Genomic DNA, 20,282 nt, shown 5'->3' with positions numbered 1-20,282 from the left:
AAAGGGATACTGTTTTATGTAACTAGCAATACATTTATATCTTTACTTATGTCAGAAGTTATAAATATGTGCGCTTGTGACTTTGTATTCTTGTCTTGGCAGTTGCAACACCCGGGTGTGGTGAATAAATCTAGTTTGAGTTTTCTCGGAGTCCGTCTGGATTATTGTACCAGAATTTAGAACCTAACACCATCATCACCATCATCATCATTCATCATCATCATCAACAACACAGGGACAGACAGCGTCAGCATCATCATCATCATCATCATCATCATCAACACAGGGACAGACAGCATCAGCATCATCATCATCATCATCATCAACACAGGGACAGACAGGGACAGTAAAACTCACCGTGACATAGACAGCCGAGTAGACACTGAGCGAGGCGTCTTTGGAAGGGAAGGAGCGTCGAGCCTTCTCCACAACGGCCGGGCTGCCGGTACAGATGTTACCGTTGGAGATGAACTGGTGGTTGAAGCGACACTCGGTGCCGGTGTAGTTGGGCTTACACACAGACAGGAAGTACGGCGCCAGGTTACCGGTCACTACCTGGCCAGCATTCACAAAGATGTCTGTTGCAAAAAGGCCGAATGCAAACACACCTGCAGGGGAAGACAGAGAGACTTGGTTGGCAAACAGGCTGAGCGCAAACAGACCTGCGGGGAGAGATACAGAGAGAGAGAGAGACTAGAGAGAGAGAGAGAGAGAGAGAGAGAGAGAGAGAGAGAGAGAGAGACTAGAGAGAGAGAGACTAGAGAGAGAGAGAGAGACTAGAGAGAGAGACTAGAGAGAGACTAGAGAGAGAGAGAGAGACTAGAGAGAGAGAGAGAGACTAGAGAGAGAGAGAGAGAGAGAGAGAGAGAGAGAGAGAGAGAGAGAGAGAGAGAGAGACTAGAGAGAGAGAGAGAGACTAGAGAGAGAGAGAGAGACTAGAGAGAGAGAGAGAGAGAGACTAGAGAGAGAGAGACTAGAGAGAGAGAGAGAGAAAGAGAGAGACTAGAGAGAGAGAGAGACTAGAGAGAGAGAGACTAGAGAGAGACAGAGAGAGAGACAGAGAGAGAGAGACTAGAGAGAGAGAGAGAGACTAGAGAGAGACTAGAGAGAGAGACTAGAGAGAGAGAGAGAGAGAGAGACAAGACAGAGAGAGAGAGACAAGACAGAGAGAGAGACAAGACAGAGAGAGAGACAGAGAGAGAGACATGACAGAGAGAGAGAGAGAGAGAGAAAGAAAAAGAGAAAAAGAGAAAAAAGAGAGAGAGACTTGGTTGGCAAATACACCTGCAGTCAAACAGCCCAGAGTTGGCAGGGGACAGGCTACCATCTGGGTTTGCATAGAATGAGACACTGGCTCCATGAAGCCCCATCAGAGAACTAAACCCCCAGACCTTCCAGCCCAGAAGGATGCATCCCAAATTATACCCTATTCCTTTTATAGTGCACTACTTTTGATCAGGTTCCCATAGGGGGTCCATAGGGCTCTGGTCAAAAGTAGTGCACTATATAGGGAATAGAATGTAATTTGGGACAAACATGAAGACAAAATGGAGGATTTAGCTCCAGACTATAATTCCACTAGGTCCCTGATGAAGTCAATATTTATACATGAGCAATTACATTATACTCCCATTAGGAACAAGAGACAATTAAACACTGAGGAGACCCTGCATGTATTCCAAGAGACTATTAAGGCCCCTTTACTGGCTCAAATAGCTGACCAATCAGCCTGTTACCAACCCTTAGTAAACTTCTGGAAAAAAAATGGTGTTTGACCAGATACAATGCTATTTCACAGTAAACAAATTGACAACAGAAATTGACAACATGCCACTGGCTTTGAGTAAAGCCAGAGTGTCTATGAATGCGGATGACTCAACACTATACACACGTCAGCTACTACAGCGACTGTAATCACTGCAACACTTAACAAAGAGCTGCAGTTAGTTTCAGAATGGGTGGCAAGGAATAAGTTAGTCCTAAATATTTCTAAAACTAAAAGCATTGTATTTGGAACAAAACACTCACTAAACCCTAATCCTCAACTACATCTTGTAATGAATAATGTGGAAATTGAGCAAGTTGAAGTGACTAAACTGCTTGGAGTAACCCTGGATTGTAAACTGTCATGGTCAAAACATATTGATACAACAGTAGCTAAGATGGGGAGAAGTCTGTCCATGATAAAGTGCTGCTCTGCCTTCTCAGCAGCACTATCAACAAGGCAGGTCCTACAGACTCTAGTTTCTACCTTCTTAACAACACTATCAACAAGGCAGGTCCTACAGGCCCTAGTTTCTACCTGCTAAACAACACTATCAACAAGGCAGGTCCTACAGGCCCTAGTTTCTACCTTCTTAACAGCACTATCAACAAGGCAGGTCCTACAGGCCCTAGTTTCTACCTTCTTAACAGCACTATCAACAAGGCAGGTCCTACAGGCCCTAGTTTCTACCTTCTTAACAGCACTATCAACAAGGCAGGTCCTACAGGCCCTAGTTTCTACCTTCTCAACAACACTATCAACAAGGCAGGTCCTACAGGCCCTAGTTTCTATCTTCTCAACAACACTATCAACAAGGCAGGTCCTACAGGCCCTAGTTTCTACCTTCTCAACAACACTATCAACAAGGCAGGTCCTACAGGCCCTAGTTTCTACCTTCTTAACAACACTATCAACAAGGCAGGTCCTACAGGCCCTAGTTTCTACCTGCTCAACAACACTATCAACAAGGCAGGTCCTACAGGCCCTAGTTTCTACCTTCTTAACAACACTATCAACAAGGCAGGTCCTACAGGCCCTAGTTTCTACCTTCTTAACAACACTATCAACAAGGCAGGTCCTACATGCCCTAGTTTCTACCTTCTTAACAACACTATCAACAAGGCAGGTCCTACAGGCCCTAGTTTCTACCTTCTTAACAACACTATCAACAAGGCAGGTCCTACAGGCCCTAGTTTCTACCTTCTTAACAGCACTATCAACAAGGCAGGTCCTACAGGCCCTAGTTTTGTCACACCTGGACTACTGTTCAGTCATGTGGTCAGGTGCCACAAAAAAGGATTTAGGAAAATTGGAATTTGCTCAGAACAGGGCAGCACAGCTGGCCCTTGGATGTACACAGAGCTAATATTAATAATATGCATGTCAATCTCTCCTGGCTGAAAGTGGAGGAGAGATTGACTTCATCACTACATTTATTTATGAGAGGTATTGACATGTTGAATGCACTTTGCTGTCTGTCAAAACTACTGGCACACAGCTCGGACACCCATGCATACCCCACAAGACATGCCACAAGAGGTCTCTTCACAGTCCACAAGTCCAGAACAGACTATGGGAGGCGCACAGTACTACATAGAGCCATGACTACATGGAACTCTATTCCACATCAATGAACTGATGCAGCAGGAGAATCAGATTTAAAAAACAGATTAAAAAACACCTTATGGAACAGCGGGGACTGTGAAGCAACACAAAGATTGGCACAGGCACATGCATGCATGCATGCACACACACACACACACACACACACACACACACACACACACACACACACACACACACACACACACACACACACACACACACACACACACACACACACACACACACACACACAAACACACACAAACATACGATAACATATGCACTATACATACACATAGATTTAGTACTGTAGATATGTGGTAGTGGTGGAGTAGGGGCCTGAGGACACACAGTGTGTTGTGAAATCTGTGAATGTATTGTAATGTTTTTAAAATGGTATAAACTGCCTTAATTTCGCTGGACCCTAGGAAGAGTAGCTGCTGCTTTGGCAACAGCTAATGGAGATCCATAACAAACCCCAGGAAGAGTAGCTGCTGCCTTGGCAGGAACTAATGGGGATCCATAATAAACCCCAGGAAGAGTAGCTGCTGTCTTGGCAGGAACTAATAGGGATCCATAATAAACCCCAGGAAGAGTAGCTGCTGCCTTGGCAGGAACTAATGGGGATCCATAATAAACCCCAGGAAGAGTAGCTGCTGCCTTGGCAGGAACTAATGAGGATCCATAATAAACCCCAGGAAGAGTAGCTGCTGCCTTGGCAGGAACTAATGAGGATCCATAATAAACCCCAGGAAGAGTAGCTGCTGCCTTGGAAGGAACTAATGGGGATCCATAATAAACCCCAGGAAGAGTAGCTGCTGCCTTGGCAGGAACTAATGAGGATCCATAATAAACCCCAGGAAGAGTAGCTGATGCCTTGGCAGGAACTAATGGGGATCCATAATAAACCACAGGAAGAGTAGCTGCTGCCTTTCTTTTGACCAGAGCCCATAAGGCCGGGGTCCTCAATTACAATCAGCAGCGGGCCTATTTTACCTTGAGCCGATGGTCAATCAGCAGCGGGCCTATTTTACCTTGAGCCGATGGTCAATCAGCAGCGGGCCTATTTTACCTTCAGCCGATGGTCGGGGAGTCGGAACATAGTTATTAAAAAAAATGGCGCTACAAATTGACAGGCAATAATCCCAAACAGATTCAACATTTGGGATACGATCATATCTCTCTCTTAATGCATGGGAACAGATGTATAATTTTCATTGTTGGACATAAAATAAAGTAAAATCACCAGGAAATCAGTTCAAAACGATTATAATTTAGGATATCTATTGGGGAAAGCTGCTGTAAGGGTGTCATTTGGGATTTTTATTTGGATTTCATGTAATGGACATACACAAAATAGTCCAAATTGGTGAAGTGAAATTAAAAACATTACTTGTTTCAAAAAGTTCTCAAAAATAAAAAACTGAAAAGTGGTGTGTTCATATGCATTCACCCCCTCTGCTATGAAGCCCCTAAATAAGATCTGGTGCAACCAATTACCTTCAGAAGTCACATAATTATTTAAATAAAGTCCTCCTGTGTGCAATCTAAGTGTCACATGATCTGTCACATGATCTCAGTATATATACACCTGTTCTGAAAGGCCCCAGAGTCTGCAACGCCACTAAGCAAGGGGCACCACCAAGCAAGCAGCACCATGAAGAACAAGGAGCTCTCCAAACAGGTCAGGGACAAAGTTGTGGAGAAGTACAGATCAGGGTTGGGTTATAAAAACATATCCTAAACTTTGAACATCCCACAGAGCAACATTATATACCTTACTAAAAAATGAAAAGAATATGGCACCACAACAAACCTGCCAAGAGAGGGCCGCCCACCAAAACTCACGGACCAGGCAAGGAGGGCATTAATCAGAGAGACAACAAAGAGACCAAAGATAACCCTGAAGGAGCTGCAAAGCTCCACAGCGGAGATTGGAGTATCTGTCCATAGGACCACTTTAAGCCATACACTCCACAGAGCTGGGCTTTACGGAAGAGTGGCCAGACAAAAAGCCATTGCTTAAAGAAAAAAATAAGCAAACAGGTTTGGTGTTCACCAAAAGGCATGTGGGAGACTCCCCAAACATATGGAAGAATGTACTCTGGTCAAATGAGACTAAAATGTAGCTTTTGGGCTATCAAGGAAAATGTCTGGCACAAACCCAGCACCTCTCATCACCCCCCGAGAACACCATCCCCACAGTGAAGCATGGTGGTGGCAGCATCACTGTGGAGATGTTTTTCCATCGGCAGGGCCTGGGAAACTGGTCAGAATTGAAGGAATGATGGATGGCGCTAAATAAGGGGAAATTCTTGAGGGAAACCTGTCTTCCAGAGATTTGAGACTGGGACGGAGGTTCACCTTCCAGCAGGACAATGACCCTAAGCATACTGCTAAAGCAACACTTGAGTGGTTTAAGTGGAAACATTTAAATGTCTTGGAATGGCCTAGTCAAAGCCCAGACCTCAATCCAATTGAGAATCTGTGGTATGACCTCTTAAGGATTGGCCCCTTTTTTTCAATTTTTGCCTAAAATGACATACCCAAATCTAACTGCCTGTAATCCCTGAAGCAAGGATATGCATTTTCTTGGTAACATTTGAAAGGAAACACTTTGTAGTTTGTGTAAATGTGAAAGGAATGCAGGAGCATACAACACATTAGATCTGAAAAAAGATAATACAAAGAAAAAAACATCTGTTGTTTGGTATTATTTTGTACCATGATCTTTGAAATGCAAGAGAAAGGCCATAATGTATTATTCCAGCCCAGGTGCAATTTAGATATTGGCCACAAGATGGCAGCAGTGTATGTGCAACGTTTTAGTGTGATCCAATGAAACATTGAATTTCTGTTCAAAATTTTGTATCAAGACTGGCCAAATGTGCCGAATTTGTTTATTAATAACTTTTCATGTTCAAAACTGTGCACTCTCCTCAAACAATAGCATGGTATTCTTTTACTGTAATAGCTACTGTAAATTGGACAATGCAGTTAAATTAACAAGAATTTAAGCTTTCTGCCAATATCAGATATGTCTATGTCCTGGGAAATGTTCTTGTTACTTACAACCTCGTGCTAATCGCATTAGCCTACGTTAGCTCAACCGTCCCGCAGGGGACAAACCAATCCTGAAGAAGTTTTAAAGATTGCTGTACCACCAGCGGAACCCATCCAACTTGAAGGAGCTGGAGCAGTTTTGCCTTGAAGAATGGGCAAAAATCCCAGTGGCTAGATGTGCCAAGCTTATAGAGACATACCCCAAGAGACATGCAGCTGTAATTGCTGCAAAATGTGGTTCTACAAAGTATTGACTTTGGGGGGATGAATAGTTATGCACGCTCAAGTTTTCAGTTTTTTTGTCTTATTTCTTGTTTTTTTTACCCCAAAAATATTTTGCATCTTCAAAGTGGAAGGCATGTTGTGTAAATCAAGTGATACAAACCCCCCAAAAATCAATTTTAATTCCAGGTTGTAAGGCAACAAAATAGGAAAAATGCCAATGGGGGTGAATACTTTCGCAAGGCAATGTATGTCCCCTAAAGTAGTGAATGAATAGCCCTTTTGATCCTGACCTGCATGGTAATCTGTGATCCTGACTTGCATGGTAAGCTGTGATAAAAAATGTTTTAACATTTTTTATTTAACTAGGCAAGTCAGTTAAGAACAAATTCTTATTTACAATGACAGCCTAGGAACAGTGGGTTAACTGCCTTGTTCAGGGGCAGAACGACAGATTTTTACCTTGTCAGCTCAGGGATTCGATCAAGCAACCTTTCAGTTACTGGCCCAACGCTCTAAACACTAGGCTACCACTAGGCTAGGTTATCTGCCTGGGCCTCTGTGCCTGGGCCTCTCTGCCTGGGCCTCTCTGCCTGGGCCTCTCTGCCTGGGCCTCTCTGCCTGGGGATCCTGTGTTGTGAAGGAACTGCCTTCATTTTTTATGTTCATGAAATACACAGAGTGTACAAAACATTAAGAACACCTTCCTAACATTGAGTTGCACCCCCTTTTCCCCCGCAGAACAGCCTGGATTCACCGGGGCATGGACTCTACAAGGTGTCGAAAGCGTTCATTACATTAGAGAAGCTCTCCCTTCTTACTGTATTACGTCACGCTGCATCTGCCAATTCACGGAACCGTCTTCCAGCCACAACAACAGCAATAAATCAAACGTTTTACTTCATAATTATCAGCTAGATATGTGAATCGTAATAATCTAGCTAGCCAGCTGAATGAATGAATTACATTTTTTTTATTTGTGTCAAATCGCCAGTTGGCAACCTATCCCTTATGGGATTAATTGACACATAAACAAACATTACAATAATTCACTGTGGTAATTAAAAGATAATTATTCTTCCGGTGTTCTCTGTAATTGCACATCGCATAAAGAGTGAAAAAAATCTAAAATAATAAAACAAAAACAATAAAAAGTAAGGTCAAAATTAATACATAATAGGAAATGATATCCCTAGAGCAGTACAATAATATACATACATACACACACACACTGTATAAATGCACATAGATACATACATACATGCATACATACACACTGTATAAATACATGCATACTGCATAAATACACATAGATACATACATACACACTGTATAAATACACATAGATACATACATACACACTGTATAAATACACATAGATACATACATACACACTGTATAAATACACATAGATACATACATACACACTGTATAAATACACATAGATACATACATACACACTGTATAAATACATGCATACATACTGTATAAATACACATAGATACATACATACACACTGTATAAATACATGCATACATACTGTATAAATACACATAGATACATACATACACACTGTATAAATACATGCATACATACATACATACATACACACTGTATAAATACATGCATACATACTGTATAAATACACATAGATACATACATACACACTGTATAAATACACATAGATACATACATACACACTGTATAAATACATGCATACATACCACACTGTATAAATACACATAGATACATACATACACACTGTATAAATACATACATACCACACTGTATAAATACACATAGATACATACATACACAGATAAATAAATAAGGAAAAACACAAACAAAACCTGGGTAAACAGGTAAAAATGATATAAAACTAATGTTACACTGGGTAGATGTAAATTTTTTGTGGGTTGCTACCAACTCTTAAAATGATGTACAAAATGGAATACGCATTCGAGAAGTGCCTTCCGTGCTCCGTTTCACAGACTTTAATATGGACTCATTCTCCGACCCTCCTTGCTCTCATTCTCCGACCCTCCTTGCTCTCATTCTCCGACCCTCCTTGCTCTCATTCTCCGACCCTCCTTGCTCTCATTCTCCGACCCTCCTTGCTCTCATTCTCCGACCCTCCATGCTCTCATTCTCCGACCCTGCATGCTCTCATTCTCCGACCCTCCATGCTCTCATTCTCCGACCCTCCTTGCTCTCATGACCAGAGAGGTGAGCTCTCTGGTCACTAGTGTGGAAGACAGACTCAGAGAGAGGTGAGCTCTCTGGTCACTAGTGTGGAAGACAGACAAGAGGCTCAGAGAGAGGTGAGCTCTCTGGTCACTAGTGTGGAAGACAGGCTCAGAGAGAGGTGAGCTCTCTGGTCACTAGTGTGGAAGACAGGCTCAGAGAGAGGTGAGCTCTCTGGTCACTAGTGTGGAAGACAGGCTCAGAGAGAGGTGAGCTCTCTGGTCACTAGTGTGGAAGACAGGCTCAGAGAGAGGTGAGCTCTCTGGTCACTAGTGTGGAAGACAGTGTAAAATGAATCTGATGCGTTTGCCCGTGGCTCTGTCTGAGCAGGGGTACGTAGGTAATGGTGTTTTCTCAGGCTTGGGATTGGTATGATCTGGCCCAGTGTATTCAGTGCCCCCTCCTCTCCTCTCAGAGAGATCTGATAAATGTAATTTCCAGCAGAGATATTACGTCATTATACATGGGAAGGTACCACAGGAATAGCAGAACTAATACATGGACGTAATAAAATGGCTGGATGGAAAAACCTACAACCAAAACCAGTAAATAAACTGACAAAACCATACAGCCAAGACCAGTAGAACAACTGACAAACCTACAGCCAAAACCAGTAGAACAACTGACAAAACCATACAGCCAAAACCAGTAGAATTGACTCACCAATAAACCTGACGATTCTTCTGATGAGGGGGTTCAGGTAGCAGCACTCCCCCGTCAAGATGGTCTTCTCCTGGGTCAGTAGCACCGCCCGTGTGGACTTCATGATGTACATGGAAACCTCCCCGATGAAGATCTGACGACAGACAGATACACTTTTTTATTTGATTTAATCCCAGCCCCCGTCCCCACAAGAGGTATTTTGCCAGGCCGTCAATGTAAATAAGAATTTGTTCTTATCTGACTTGCCTTAACTGAATTAAATAAAAGGTTAAATTAAAAATGTAAAAATAAACACAAGGTGTGACCACAGAGTTACAACCTTATACCTTTACCTAGCCCTAACACCTAGTACTAGCCCTAACACAACTGACAAAACTACAGCCATGAGCAGTAGAACAACGGACAAACTCCTAGCCCTAATGCCTTGTACTAACTCTAAAACCTAGTCCTAGCCCTAACACCTAGTCTTAACCATAACACCTAGTCCTAACTCTAACTCCATGGTCCTAACCCTAAGACATCATACTAACACCTAGTCCTGACCTTAACACCTAGTCCTGACCCTAACACCTAGTCCTGACCCTAACACCTAGTCTTAACCCTAATACCTCGTCCTGACCCTAACACCTAGTCCTGACCCTAACACCTAGTCCTGACCTTAACACCTAGTCCTGACCCTAACACCTAGTCCTAACCTTAACACCTAGTCCTAACTCTAACTCCATGGTCCTAACCCTAAGACATCATACTAACACCTAGTCCTAAATGTAACACCAAGCCTAACACCTAGCCCTAACCCTAAAACCTAGCCCTAACACCTAGTCCTAACACCTCGTCCTAGCCCTTACACCTAGTCCTAGCCCTAACACCTAGTCCTAACCCTAACACCTAGTCCTAACCCTAATCCTAACACCTAGTCCTAGCCCTAACACATAGTACTAACCCTAACACATAGTACTAACCCTAACACATAGTCCTAACACCTAGTCCTAGTCCTAACACCGAGTCCTAGCCCTAACACCTAGTCTTAACCATAACACCTAGTCTTAACCCTAACACCTAGTCTTAACCCTAACACCTAGTCCTAGCCCTAACACCTAGTCCTAACCCTAACACCTAGTCCTAGCCCTAACACCTAGTCCTAACCCTAACACCTAGTCCTAGCCCTAACACCTAGTCCTAACCCTAATCCTAACACCTAGTCCTAGCCCTAACACATAGTCCTAGCCCTAACACCTAGTCCTTACCTTAACACCTAGTCCTTACCCTAACACCTAGTCCTTACCTTAACACCTAGTCCTTACCCTAACACCTAGTCCTAACCCTAACACCTAGTCCTTACCCTAATACCTCGTCCTGACCCTAACACCTAGTCCTTACCCTAACACCTAGTTCTGACCCTAACACCTAGTCCTAACCCTAACACCTAGTCCTAACCCTAACACCTAGTCCTTACCCTCACACCTAGTCCTTACCCTAACACCTAGTCCTTACCCTAAAACCTAGTCCTGACCCTAACACCTAGCCCTAATACCTCATCCTAGCCCTAACACATAGTCCTGACCCTAACACCTAGTCCTTACCCTAACACCTAGTCCTTACCCTAAAACCTAGTCCTGACCCTAACACCTAACCCTAACACCTAGTCCTAACCCTAACACCTAGTCCTGACCCTAACACCTAGTCCTGACCCTAACACCTAGCTATTGCACTGGTCTTGCTTTTGCCATATCTCCAAAATCACATTTTTGTCATGCCTCCTCTGGAGGTCTGGAGAATTTTGCATTAGCTGAAAAAGTTTGAATGGGCCTTTAGATTACAGCGGCTACATTTTGATTGGATGTTACATTTCAAGAACAGTCCCCCCCCCCCACATGCCCAGGGTAGAAGGAGTGCTGTGTGTCACTACCCGTCTAGGTAAAGTATGCTAGTTTAAAGTGCAAACATAATGCTTTTTATTCAGGACAAAACCCCAAATGTAGCTAATTTCTTGCATTTTATGCAGTATTACGTTAGGACCTTATTGCACAGAGGACGCACGTATTGGAATATTTTTATTCTGTACAGGCTTTTTTCTTTACAATCTGTAATTTATGTTAGTATTGTGGAGTTAACTACAATGTTGTTGATCCATTCTCATTTTTCTCCTATCACAGCCATTAAACTCTGTAACTGTTTTAAAGTCACCATTGGTCTCATGGTGAAATCCCTGAGCAGTTTCCTTCCTCTCCGGCAACTGAGTTAGGAAGGATACCTGTATCTTTATAGTGACTGGCTGTATTGATACACCATTCAAAGTGTAAAATTAATAACTTCATCATGCTGAAAGGGTTATTCAATGTCTGCTTTCTTTGTACACATCTACCAGTAGGTGTCCTTCTTTGCGAGGCATTGGAAAACCTCCCTGGTCTTTTTTTGTGGTTGAAACTGCTTGAAATTCACTGCTCGACTTAGGGACATTCTATGTGTGGGGTACAGAGATGTCCTTCAAAACCCATGATAAACACTATTATTGCAGACTATTATGTGACTTGTTAAGCAAATATTTACTATTAATTTTATTTAGGCTTGCCATAACATAGGGGTTGAATACTTATTGACTCAAGACATTTCAGCTTTTCATTTTTAATTAATTGATAAAATGTTCTACAAACAATATTCCTTTGACATTATGGGGTACTGTGATGTCATTATGGGGTATTGTGATGTCATTATGGGGTATTGTGATGCCATTATGGGGTATTGTGATGCCATTATGGGGTATTGTGATGTCATTATGGGGTATTGTGATGTCATTATGGGGTATTGTGTGTAGATCCGTGACACAAAATCTGAAATTAATACATTTTAAATTCAGACTGTAAGACAACAAAATGTGGAAAAAGTAAAGAGGTGTAAATACTTCTAAAGCCACTGTATATGAGGCAAACCATATACCAGATTTTGTAGATTCATTTTTGCAATGTTGTTTACACAAAGTTTGCAGTTGTTCCCGTAGATAGGGGGCTCGGGGGCAGTATTGAGAAATTTTGAAAAAAATATGTGCCCATTTTTAACTGCCTCCTACACCAACTCAGAAGCTAGGATATGCTTATTATTAACACATTAGGATAGAAAACACTCTGAATTTTCTAAAACAGTTTGAATGGTGTCTGTAAGTATAACAAAACTCATATTGCAGGCAAAAACCTGTGAAAAATAGATAAAAAAAAAATGTGAATTTTGTGACTGTACTATTTAGTGTCATTGTTTTATAGATACCATAGTGAGAAAGGATTCATTTCGCAACTCCTACGGCTTCCACTAGATGTCAACGATCTTTATAAAGTTGTTTGAAGCGTCTATGATAAACAGAGAGCAAATTAGAATGCATGGAAGTTGACATGTCGTCACTTCATTTTTTTGCGCCTGCGCATAAATCTGAGAAGCGTGAGTTTGTCACAATTGTTTATCTAGACATAGGATAGGTTGTGTGAAAATATTACTGATGTTTAACGTTAAAAATGGACCAAAAGATTAATGATAAACAACGTTTGACATGTTTGAACGAACGTAAATAGATTATTTACTAGGTTTTTTTTTAGCTTTTCGGCGTGATTTTACACCCCCCCCCCCCACCACGTTTTGTGGGAGCATAATGAACGCAAACTACTTGGTGTTATTTGGACATAAATTATGAACTTTGTCAAAAGAAACCACATTTGTTCTGGACCTGGCAGTGCCTTCTGATGGAGATAATCAAAGGTAAGGGGATATTTACAATGTTATTATCGATATTAGATGATGCTAACTGTATAGCATAGCTTATTGTTCTTAGCATAGCACCCCGTTTATTGCAAAATGTGATTTCCCAGTAAAGTTATTTTGAGATCTGGCCATTCGGTAGCAATTACGAGATGATAATATATTATTCTTTGAATGACAATATTATAATTTACCAATGTTTTCGAATAGTAATTTTGTTATGTTCACCGGAAGCATTTCAGAGAAGAAAAAAATCTGAATTTCACGCTACTGTAAAATGCTGTTTTTGGATATAAATATGAACTTGATGGAACAAAAAATGCATGTATTGTATAACATAATGTCCTAGGAGTGTCATCTGATGGAGATTGTCAAAGGTTGGTGCATAATTTTAGCTGGTTTCTGCTTTTGGTGACGCCTGACCTTGAATTGAAATTGGATGTTTGTACTTTTGTGGCTATGTACTGTCCTAACATAATCTAACTTTATGCTTTTGCCGTAAAGCCTCTTTGAAAATCGAACAATGTGGTTAGATTAAGGAGATGTTTATCTTTTAAATTGTGTAAAGTAGTTGATTGTTTGAGAAATTGAAATTATTAGATTTTTGATGTTTTGAATTTCCAGCCTTGTTAGCAATCCCGACTCGGGGTTCATTGCTAACCTGTAGCCCCAACAGGTTATGGGGTATTGTGATGTCATTATGGGGTATTGTGATGTCATTATGGGGTATTGTGTGTAGATCCGTGACACAAAATCTGAAATTAATACATTTTAAATTCAGACTGTAAGACAACAAAATGTGGAAAAAGTAAAGAGGTGTAAATACTTCTAAAGCCACTGTATATGAGGCAAACCATATACCAGATTTTGTAGATTCATTTTTGCAATGTTGTTTACACAAAGTTTGCAGTTGTTCCCGTAGATAGATAGAGACTGGGCTAACGCAGCTAACCTTTTAGTTCAATAATTTGCTGTTTTAACCCTGTTTGTACCCCACACATTTTGTTGGCTTTATAATTGTGAGAGAAATTGAACGAGCTAGCTAGTTATACGTAGGTAGCTTTCAAAGTTAGCTGACTTTTTTCAAAACGAACCTCATTGTGGCTAGTTACTTCTTGTCCCTCATGCTAGCCTTTACAGCCAAATATCACAACAGAAACATCAACATTTTAAATATTGATACGGCCAGCGTTCTCCCATTTTGCTGCAGCTTCTGCTCATCTTGAAATAAAATAAAAATGCTGTGAAAACCAGTGTGCCAGTGGGTAAATAGTGGGTAAATAGTGTCCTAACACCAGTGTGTCAGTGGGTAAATAGTGTCCTAAAACCAGTGTGTCAGTGGGTAAATAGTGGGTAAATAGTGTCCTAACACCAGTGTGTCAGTGGGTAAATAGTGGGTAAATAGTGTCCTAACACCAGTGTGTCAGTGGGTAAATAGTGGGTAAATAGTGTCCTAACACCAGTGTGTCAGTGGGTAAATAGTGGGTAAATAGTGTCCTAACACCAGTGTGTCAGTGGGTAAATAGTGGGTAAATAGTGTCCTAACACCAGTGTGTCAGTGGGTAAATAGTGGGTAAATAGTGTCCTAACACCAGTGTGCCAGTGGGTAAATAGTGGGTAAATAGTGTCCTAACACCAGTGTGCCAGTGGGTAAATAGTGGGTAAATAGTGTCCTAAACGTTGTTTGTCACCAGTGCTTGTTTAGCTGAGTGTTTATTATTATTATCACGCACGGTTTCTCCGACGGCGCTAATCTAGTGAGCACTTTTGGAGCAGGGCAATTGATTGGTTTGACGTGAGGCGTCGCTGACTGGTACCCATCCATCTTTAGCTGATTTCTGCCATGGACTTCCCGTAGGCTTCCCATTCTAGGAAGCCTGGTTGGCGACGAGGCTACCCTAGCCCGAAACCATGAATCCTAACACCCTAAAAGACAGCCCTAACCCTTGGGGGGGGGGGGGGAACAAACACAGACACACTGTGTCAACAAACATAAACACAAACACAAACACATGGTTTGAACAAATACAATCTGTTGTTGTTGTATTAGAGTAGACAAACCAACACAAGGAAGACAGCATTTATCTATTTTAAATCTAAATCTATTTTACAGGACAAGACAATAATTACAGTAAACGTCCTAAATCTATTTTACAGGACAAGACAATAATTACAGTCCACGTCCTAAATCTAATTTACAGGACAAGACGGTAATTATAGTACACATCCTGAATCTATTTTACAGGACAAGACAATAATTACAGTAAACGTCCTAAATCTATTTTACAGGACAAGACAATAATTACAGTAAACGTCCTAAATCTATTTTACAGGACAAGACAATAATTACAGTAAACGTCCTAAATCTATTTTACAGGATGGAACAATAATTACAGTCCACGTCCTAAATCTAATTTACGTACATTTTCCTGCAATTTAATTTGTCCTAATGGACAACTTGGGGCTGTGTTTTTTTATTTATAAAAAAGCTTTTTTGAATCTAAGTATGTAGAAGGCTAATTGGAAAGAGCCGTTTCTGCCCAAGGAAAGGAAACTGAGGCAATGTGTTAGCTTCTATTTTGTATTTTATTTATTATGGATCCCCATCTGCCTGAGGTCCAGCAAAAGTAAGGCAGTTAATACAATTGTAAAAACATTACAATACATTCACAGATTTCACAACACACTGTGTGCCCTCAGTTCCCTACTCCACCACTACCACATATCTATCTACAGTACTAAATACGTGTGTATGTATAGTGTGTATTTTATCATGTGTGTGTGTGTGTGTGTGTGTGTGTGTCTGTGCCACTGTGTGTGTTGCTTCACAGAGGACAGTGTAAGAAATGAGGACAATGTCAGGAGTCAATGTGGTAGCTTCTATAAAGATAACTGGTGGAGAGAGACAGATGTACACCACATCCATGCAAAAAAAAAAACACACTAGTCCACATCCTAACATGTTACATTTCAGACTGGAACCACCAGCAACAGTGAAGGAAAAAGGAGGAGTACAATAAAGAGAGGGGGATGTTACAATAAAGAGAGGGGGGATGTTACAATAAAGAGAGGGGGGGGTGTTACAATAAAGAGAGGGGGGATGTTACAATAAAGAGAGGGGGGATGTTACAATAAAGAGAGGGGGGATGTTACAATAAAGAGAGGGGGGGGTGTTACAATAAAGAGAGGGGGATGTTACAATAAAGAGAGGGGGGATGTTACAATAAAGAGAGGGGGATGTTACAATAAAGAGAGGGGGATGTTACAATAAAGAGAGGGGGGATGTTACAATAAAGAGAGGGGGATGTTACAATAAAGAGAGGGGGGGTGTTACAATAAAGAGAGGGGATGTTACAATAAAGAGAGGGGGGATGTTACAATAAAGAGAGGGGGGATGTTACAATAAAGAGAGAGGGTGATGTTACAATAAAGAGAGAGGGGGGATGTTACAATAAAGAGAGGGGGATGTTACAATAAAGAGAGGGGGGGATGTTACAATAAAGAGAGAGGGGGGGATGTTACAATAAAGAGAGAGGGGGGATGTTACAATAAAGAGAGAGGGGGGATGTTACAATAAAGAGAGGGAGATGTTACAATAAAGAGAGGGGGGATGTTACAATAAAGAGAGGGGGGATGTTACAATAAAGAGAGGGGGGGGTGTTACAATAAAGAGAGGGAGATGTTACAATAAAGAGAGGGGGGATGTTACAATAAAGAGAGGGGGGGGTGTTACAATAAAGAGAGGGAGATGTTACAATAAAGAGAGGGGGGATGTTACAATAAAGAGAGAGGGTGATGTTACAATAAAGAGAGAGGGGGGATGTTACAATAAAGAGAGGGGGATGTTACAATAAAGAGAGGGGGGGATGTTACAATAAAGAGAGAGGGGGGGATGTTACAATAAAGAGAGAGGGGGGATGTTACAATAAAGAGAGAGGGGGGATGTTACAATAAAGAGAGGGGGGATGTTACAATAAAGAGAGGGTGATGTTACAATAAAGAGAGAGGGTGATGTTACAATAAAGAGAGGGGGGGTGTTACAATAAAGAGAGGGGGATGTTACAATAAAGAGAGGGGGGGATGTTACAATAAAGAGAGAGGGGGGGATGTTACAATAAAGAGAGAGGGGGGATGTTACAATAAAGAGAGAGGGGGGATGTTACAATAAAGAGAGGGGGGGTGTTACAATAAAGAGAGGGGGATGTTACAATAAAGAGAGGGGGGGTGTTACAATAAAGAGAGGGGGGGGTGTTACAATAAAGAGAGGGGGATGTTACAATAAAGAGAGGGGGGATGTTACAATAAAGAGAGGGGGGGGTGTTACAATAAAGAGAGGGGGATGTTACAATAAAGAGAGGGGGGATGTTACAATAAAGAGAGAGGGGGGGATGTTACAATAAAGAGAGAGGGGGGATGTTACAATAAAGAGAGAGGGGGGATGTTACAATAAAGAGAGAGGGGGGATGTTACAATAAAGAGAGAGGGGGGATGTTACAATAAAGAGAGGGGGGATGTTACAATAAAGAGAGAGGGGGAATGTTACAATAAAGAGAGAGGGGGGATGTTACAATAAAGAGAGAGGGGGGATGTTACAATAAAGAGAGAGGGGATGTTACAATAAAGAGAGAGGGGGGATGTTACAATAAAGGGAGAGAGGGTATGAAACACCAAAGTTCTTCTGACTGGCATGGAAGTGGCTAGAGTCTTCAGAGGCGGCAGGATAATTAGTAGTCTGAAACCAGGGGATGTGGTGCAGTGATAATTGGAGTGTAGAAACAGTGCCCTCTAGTGTTGATTCTGTAAAGTAATAAAAACGGTCGGTGTCTCAGCGCTTTCTACATGAGGACTTGAAAAAGATACATTTTACCCAGTTGTTGTGTCGTGAGCCCACGAGTGGATAACTCATGACATTACGTGCTAAGATTGTTTAATCGTCGTCCTTTTCTAGCCTATCACAAGACAAAGAAAACAGATGGTACGTCTCAGAATTGTCTGTTGAAGGTCATTTTCAGAGCCCCTTTATGACCCACATGTAGGAAGGGGAAGGGGAGGGGGAGGGGGAAGGGGGAAGGGGGAAGGGGAGGGGGAAGGGGAAGGGGGAAGGGGAGGGGGAAGGGGAGGGGGAAGGGGAAGGGGAGGGGAAGGGGAAGGGGGAAGGGGAGGGGGAAGGGGAGGGGAAGGGGAGGGGGAAGGGGAGGGGGAAGGGGAGGGGGAAGGGGAAGGGGGAAGGGGAAGGGAAGGGGGAAGGGGAGGGGGAAGGGGAGGGGGAAGGGGAAGGGGGAAGGGGAGGGGGAGGGGGAAGGGGAAGGGGAGGGGGAAGGGGGAAGGGGAAGGGGAGGGGGAGGGGGAAGGGGAGGGGAGGGGGAAGGGGAAGGGGAAGGGGAGGGGGAGGGGGAAGGGGAGGGGGAAGGGGAGGGGGAGGGGGAAGGGGAGGGGAGGGGGAAGGGGAAGGGGAGGGGGAGGGGGAGGGGGAAGGGGAGGGGGAAGGGGAGGGGAGGGGGAGGGGGAAGGGGAAGGGGAAGGGGAGGGGGAAGGGGAAGGGGAGGGGGAAGGGGAAGGGGAAGGGGAGGGGGAAGGGGAAGGGGAAGGGGAGGGGGAAGGGGAAGGGGAAGGGGAAGGGGGAAGGGGAAGGGGAGGGGGAAGGGGAGGGGGAAGGGGGAAGGGGAGGGGGAAGGGGAAGGGGAGGGGGAAGGGGAGGGGGAAGGGGTAGGGGAGGGGGAAGGGGAGGGGGAAGGGGAAGGGGAAGGGGGAAGGGGAAGGGGTAGGGGAAGGGGGAAGGGGAAGGGGAGGGGGAAGGGGAGGGGGAAGGGGAAGGGGGAAGGGGAAGGGGAAGCGGGGTTCACTGCTATGTTCCAACAAAGGAAACCTTCTCTCCCCTTTCTCTCAGCAACAAAGAGGACATGGCCCAGAGAGAAAAAAGGACATATCATTTAAAATGTTGGGCTTATGACCTGTTGTAACAATCCGAATATAAATGTTTCTACTTTTCCTGTAATACGTGTTTCACTGTAATATGAAAGGTACAGACTTGACCAGAGCCATGTTTGGATTATGTATTTCATCCTGGAGATAGTTTGTTCATTGTTCAAGATACCTTTTGGCATTCTGTGAACACGTATGAGCAAATCTCATGTTATTTATCATATGAACGTTGCCATGTTGATTCCTTACAAATCAACTGGGTGGTCCCAATGACACAGACCGGCCCTTAGATCATACGGTCTGTGAGTCTCCCTATAAATACGAGGTCTTACTAACCAGAAATCACATCGGAACTTCGGGAGGTGTGTGGCCACCACCTTAGAGGTTCAGTGATTCATCGCTTGGGAAAGCGGACGCAACTCTGACCCGTTAACACACTCTGATCACTCACAACGAACCGCTGAGTTTCCCCATCTCTCTCAGAAGGGACCAAAACGTTATATTGAACACCAGTGTCATAACAAACGTTAATCTCCTTGGACTGAACGAATTGAGAACTGAACCGAGAAAGAAGAGCGAGCGAACGCGTGACCTCTTTCGAGAGGAAGCAACCCCTTTGACTGAAAGCTCCAACACCAGGACCATTGACCCCCTTTTCCCTGCCTACCACTCCGCCATGTCTCCCCACTGGACCAGATGACACTCAGCTAAATGTACATGTAACTACCTCATTGAATTTACCCTTATTCTGACACTGGGTCTGTGTAAACATGGTGGCAGTAACTGATTATATTAACAGCGGTAATTACATATTACGATCAATACTGTGAGAAACCATTGTCCAAATGCGGATGCGAACTGATTGCCTAGCCACTGGCGACCCCTAGTGGAACCTTACTGATTTAACCTCTATGTGACCCCTGATGGAACCTTACTGATTTAACCTCTGTGCGACCCCTAGTGGAACCTTACTGATGTAACCTCTATGCGACCCCTGGTGCAGCTATCCTTAAACCTCTGAAGACTCTAGCCACTTCCATGCATCAAATCTCCA

The 20,282-nt window shown here is 43.0% G+C and overlaps 1 protein-coding gene across 1 annotated transcript in view; it reads right to left on the bottom strand.

Moving 5' to 3' along the window:
• LOC106568589 (phospholipid phosphatase-related protein type 1) overlaps nucleotides 1-20,282 on the bottom strand; it is a 133,112-nt gene that overhangs the window by 43,588 nt on the left and 69,242 nt on the right. The window contains exons 4-5 of the mRNA XM_045692700.2: nucleotides 9,563-9,695; nucleotides 358-608 (exon numbers count right to left, since the gene is read on the bottom strand). Of these exons, the coding sequence (XP_045548656.1) occupies nucleotides 358-608; nucleotides 9,563-9,695 (384 nt within the window). The remainder of the gene's footprint in view (nucleotides 1-357; nucleotides 609-9,562; nucleotides 9,696-20,282) is intronic.

The sequence above is a fragment of the Salmo salar genome, chromosome 13 (assembly GCF_965601325.2).
Source record: "Salmo salar chromosome 13, fSalSal1, whole genome shotgun sequence".
NCBI lineage: Eukaryota > Metazoa > Chordata > Actinopteri > Salmoniformes > Salmonidae > Salmo > Salmo salar.
Note: the sequence above shows the minus strand (reverse complement) of the source record. Positions and strands in the feature narration are given on the sequence as shown.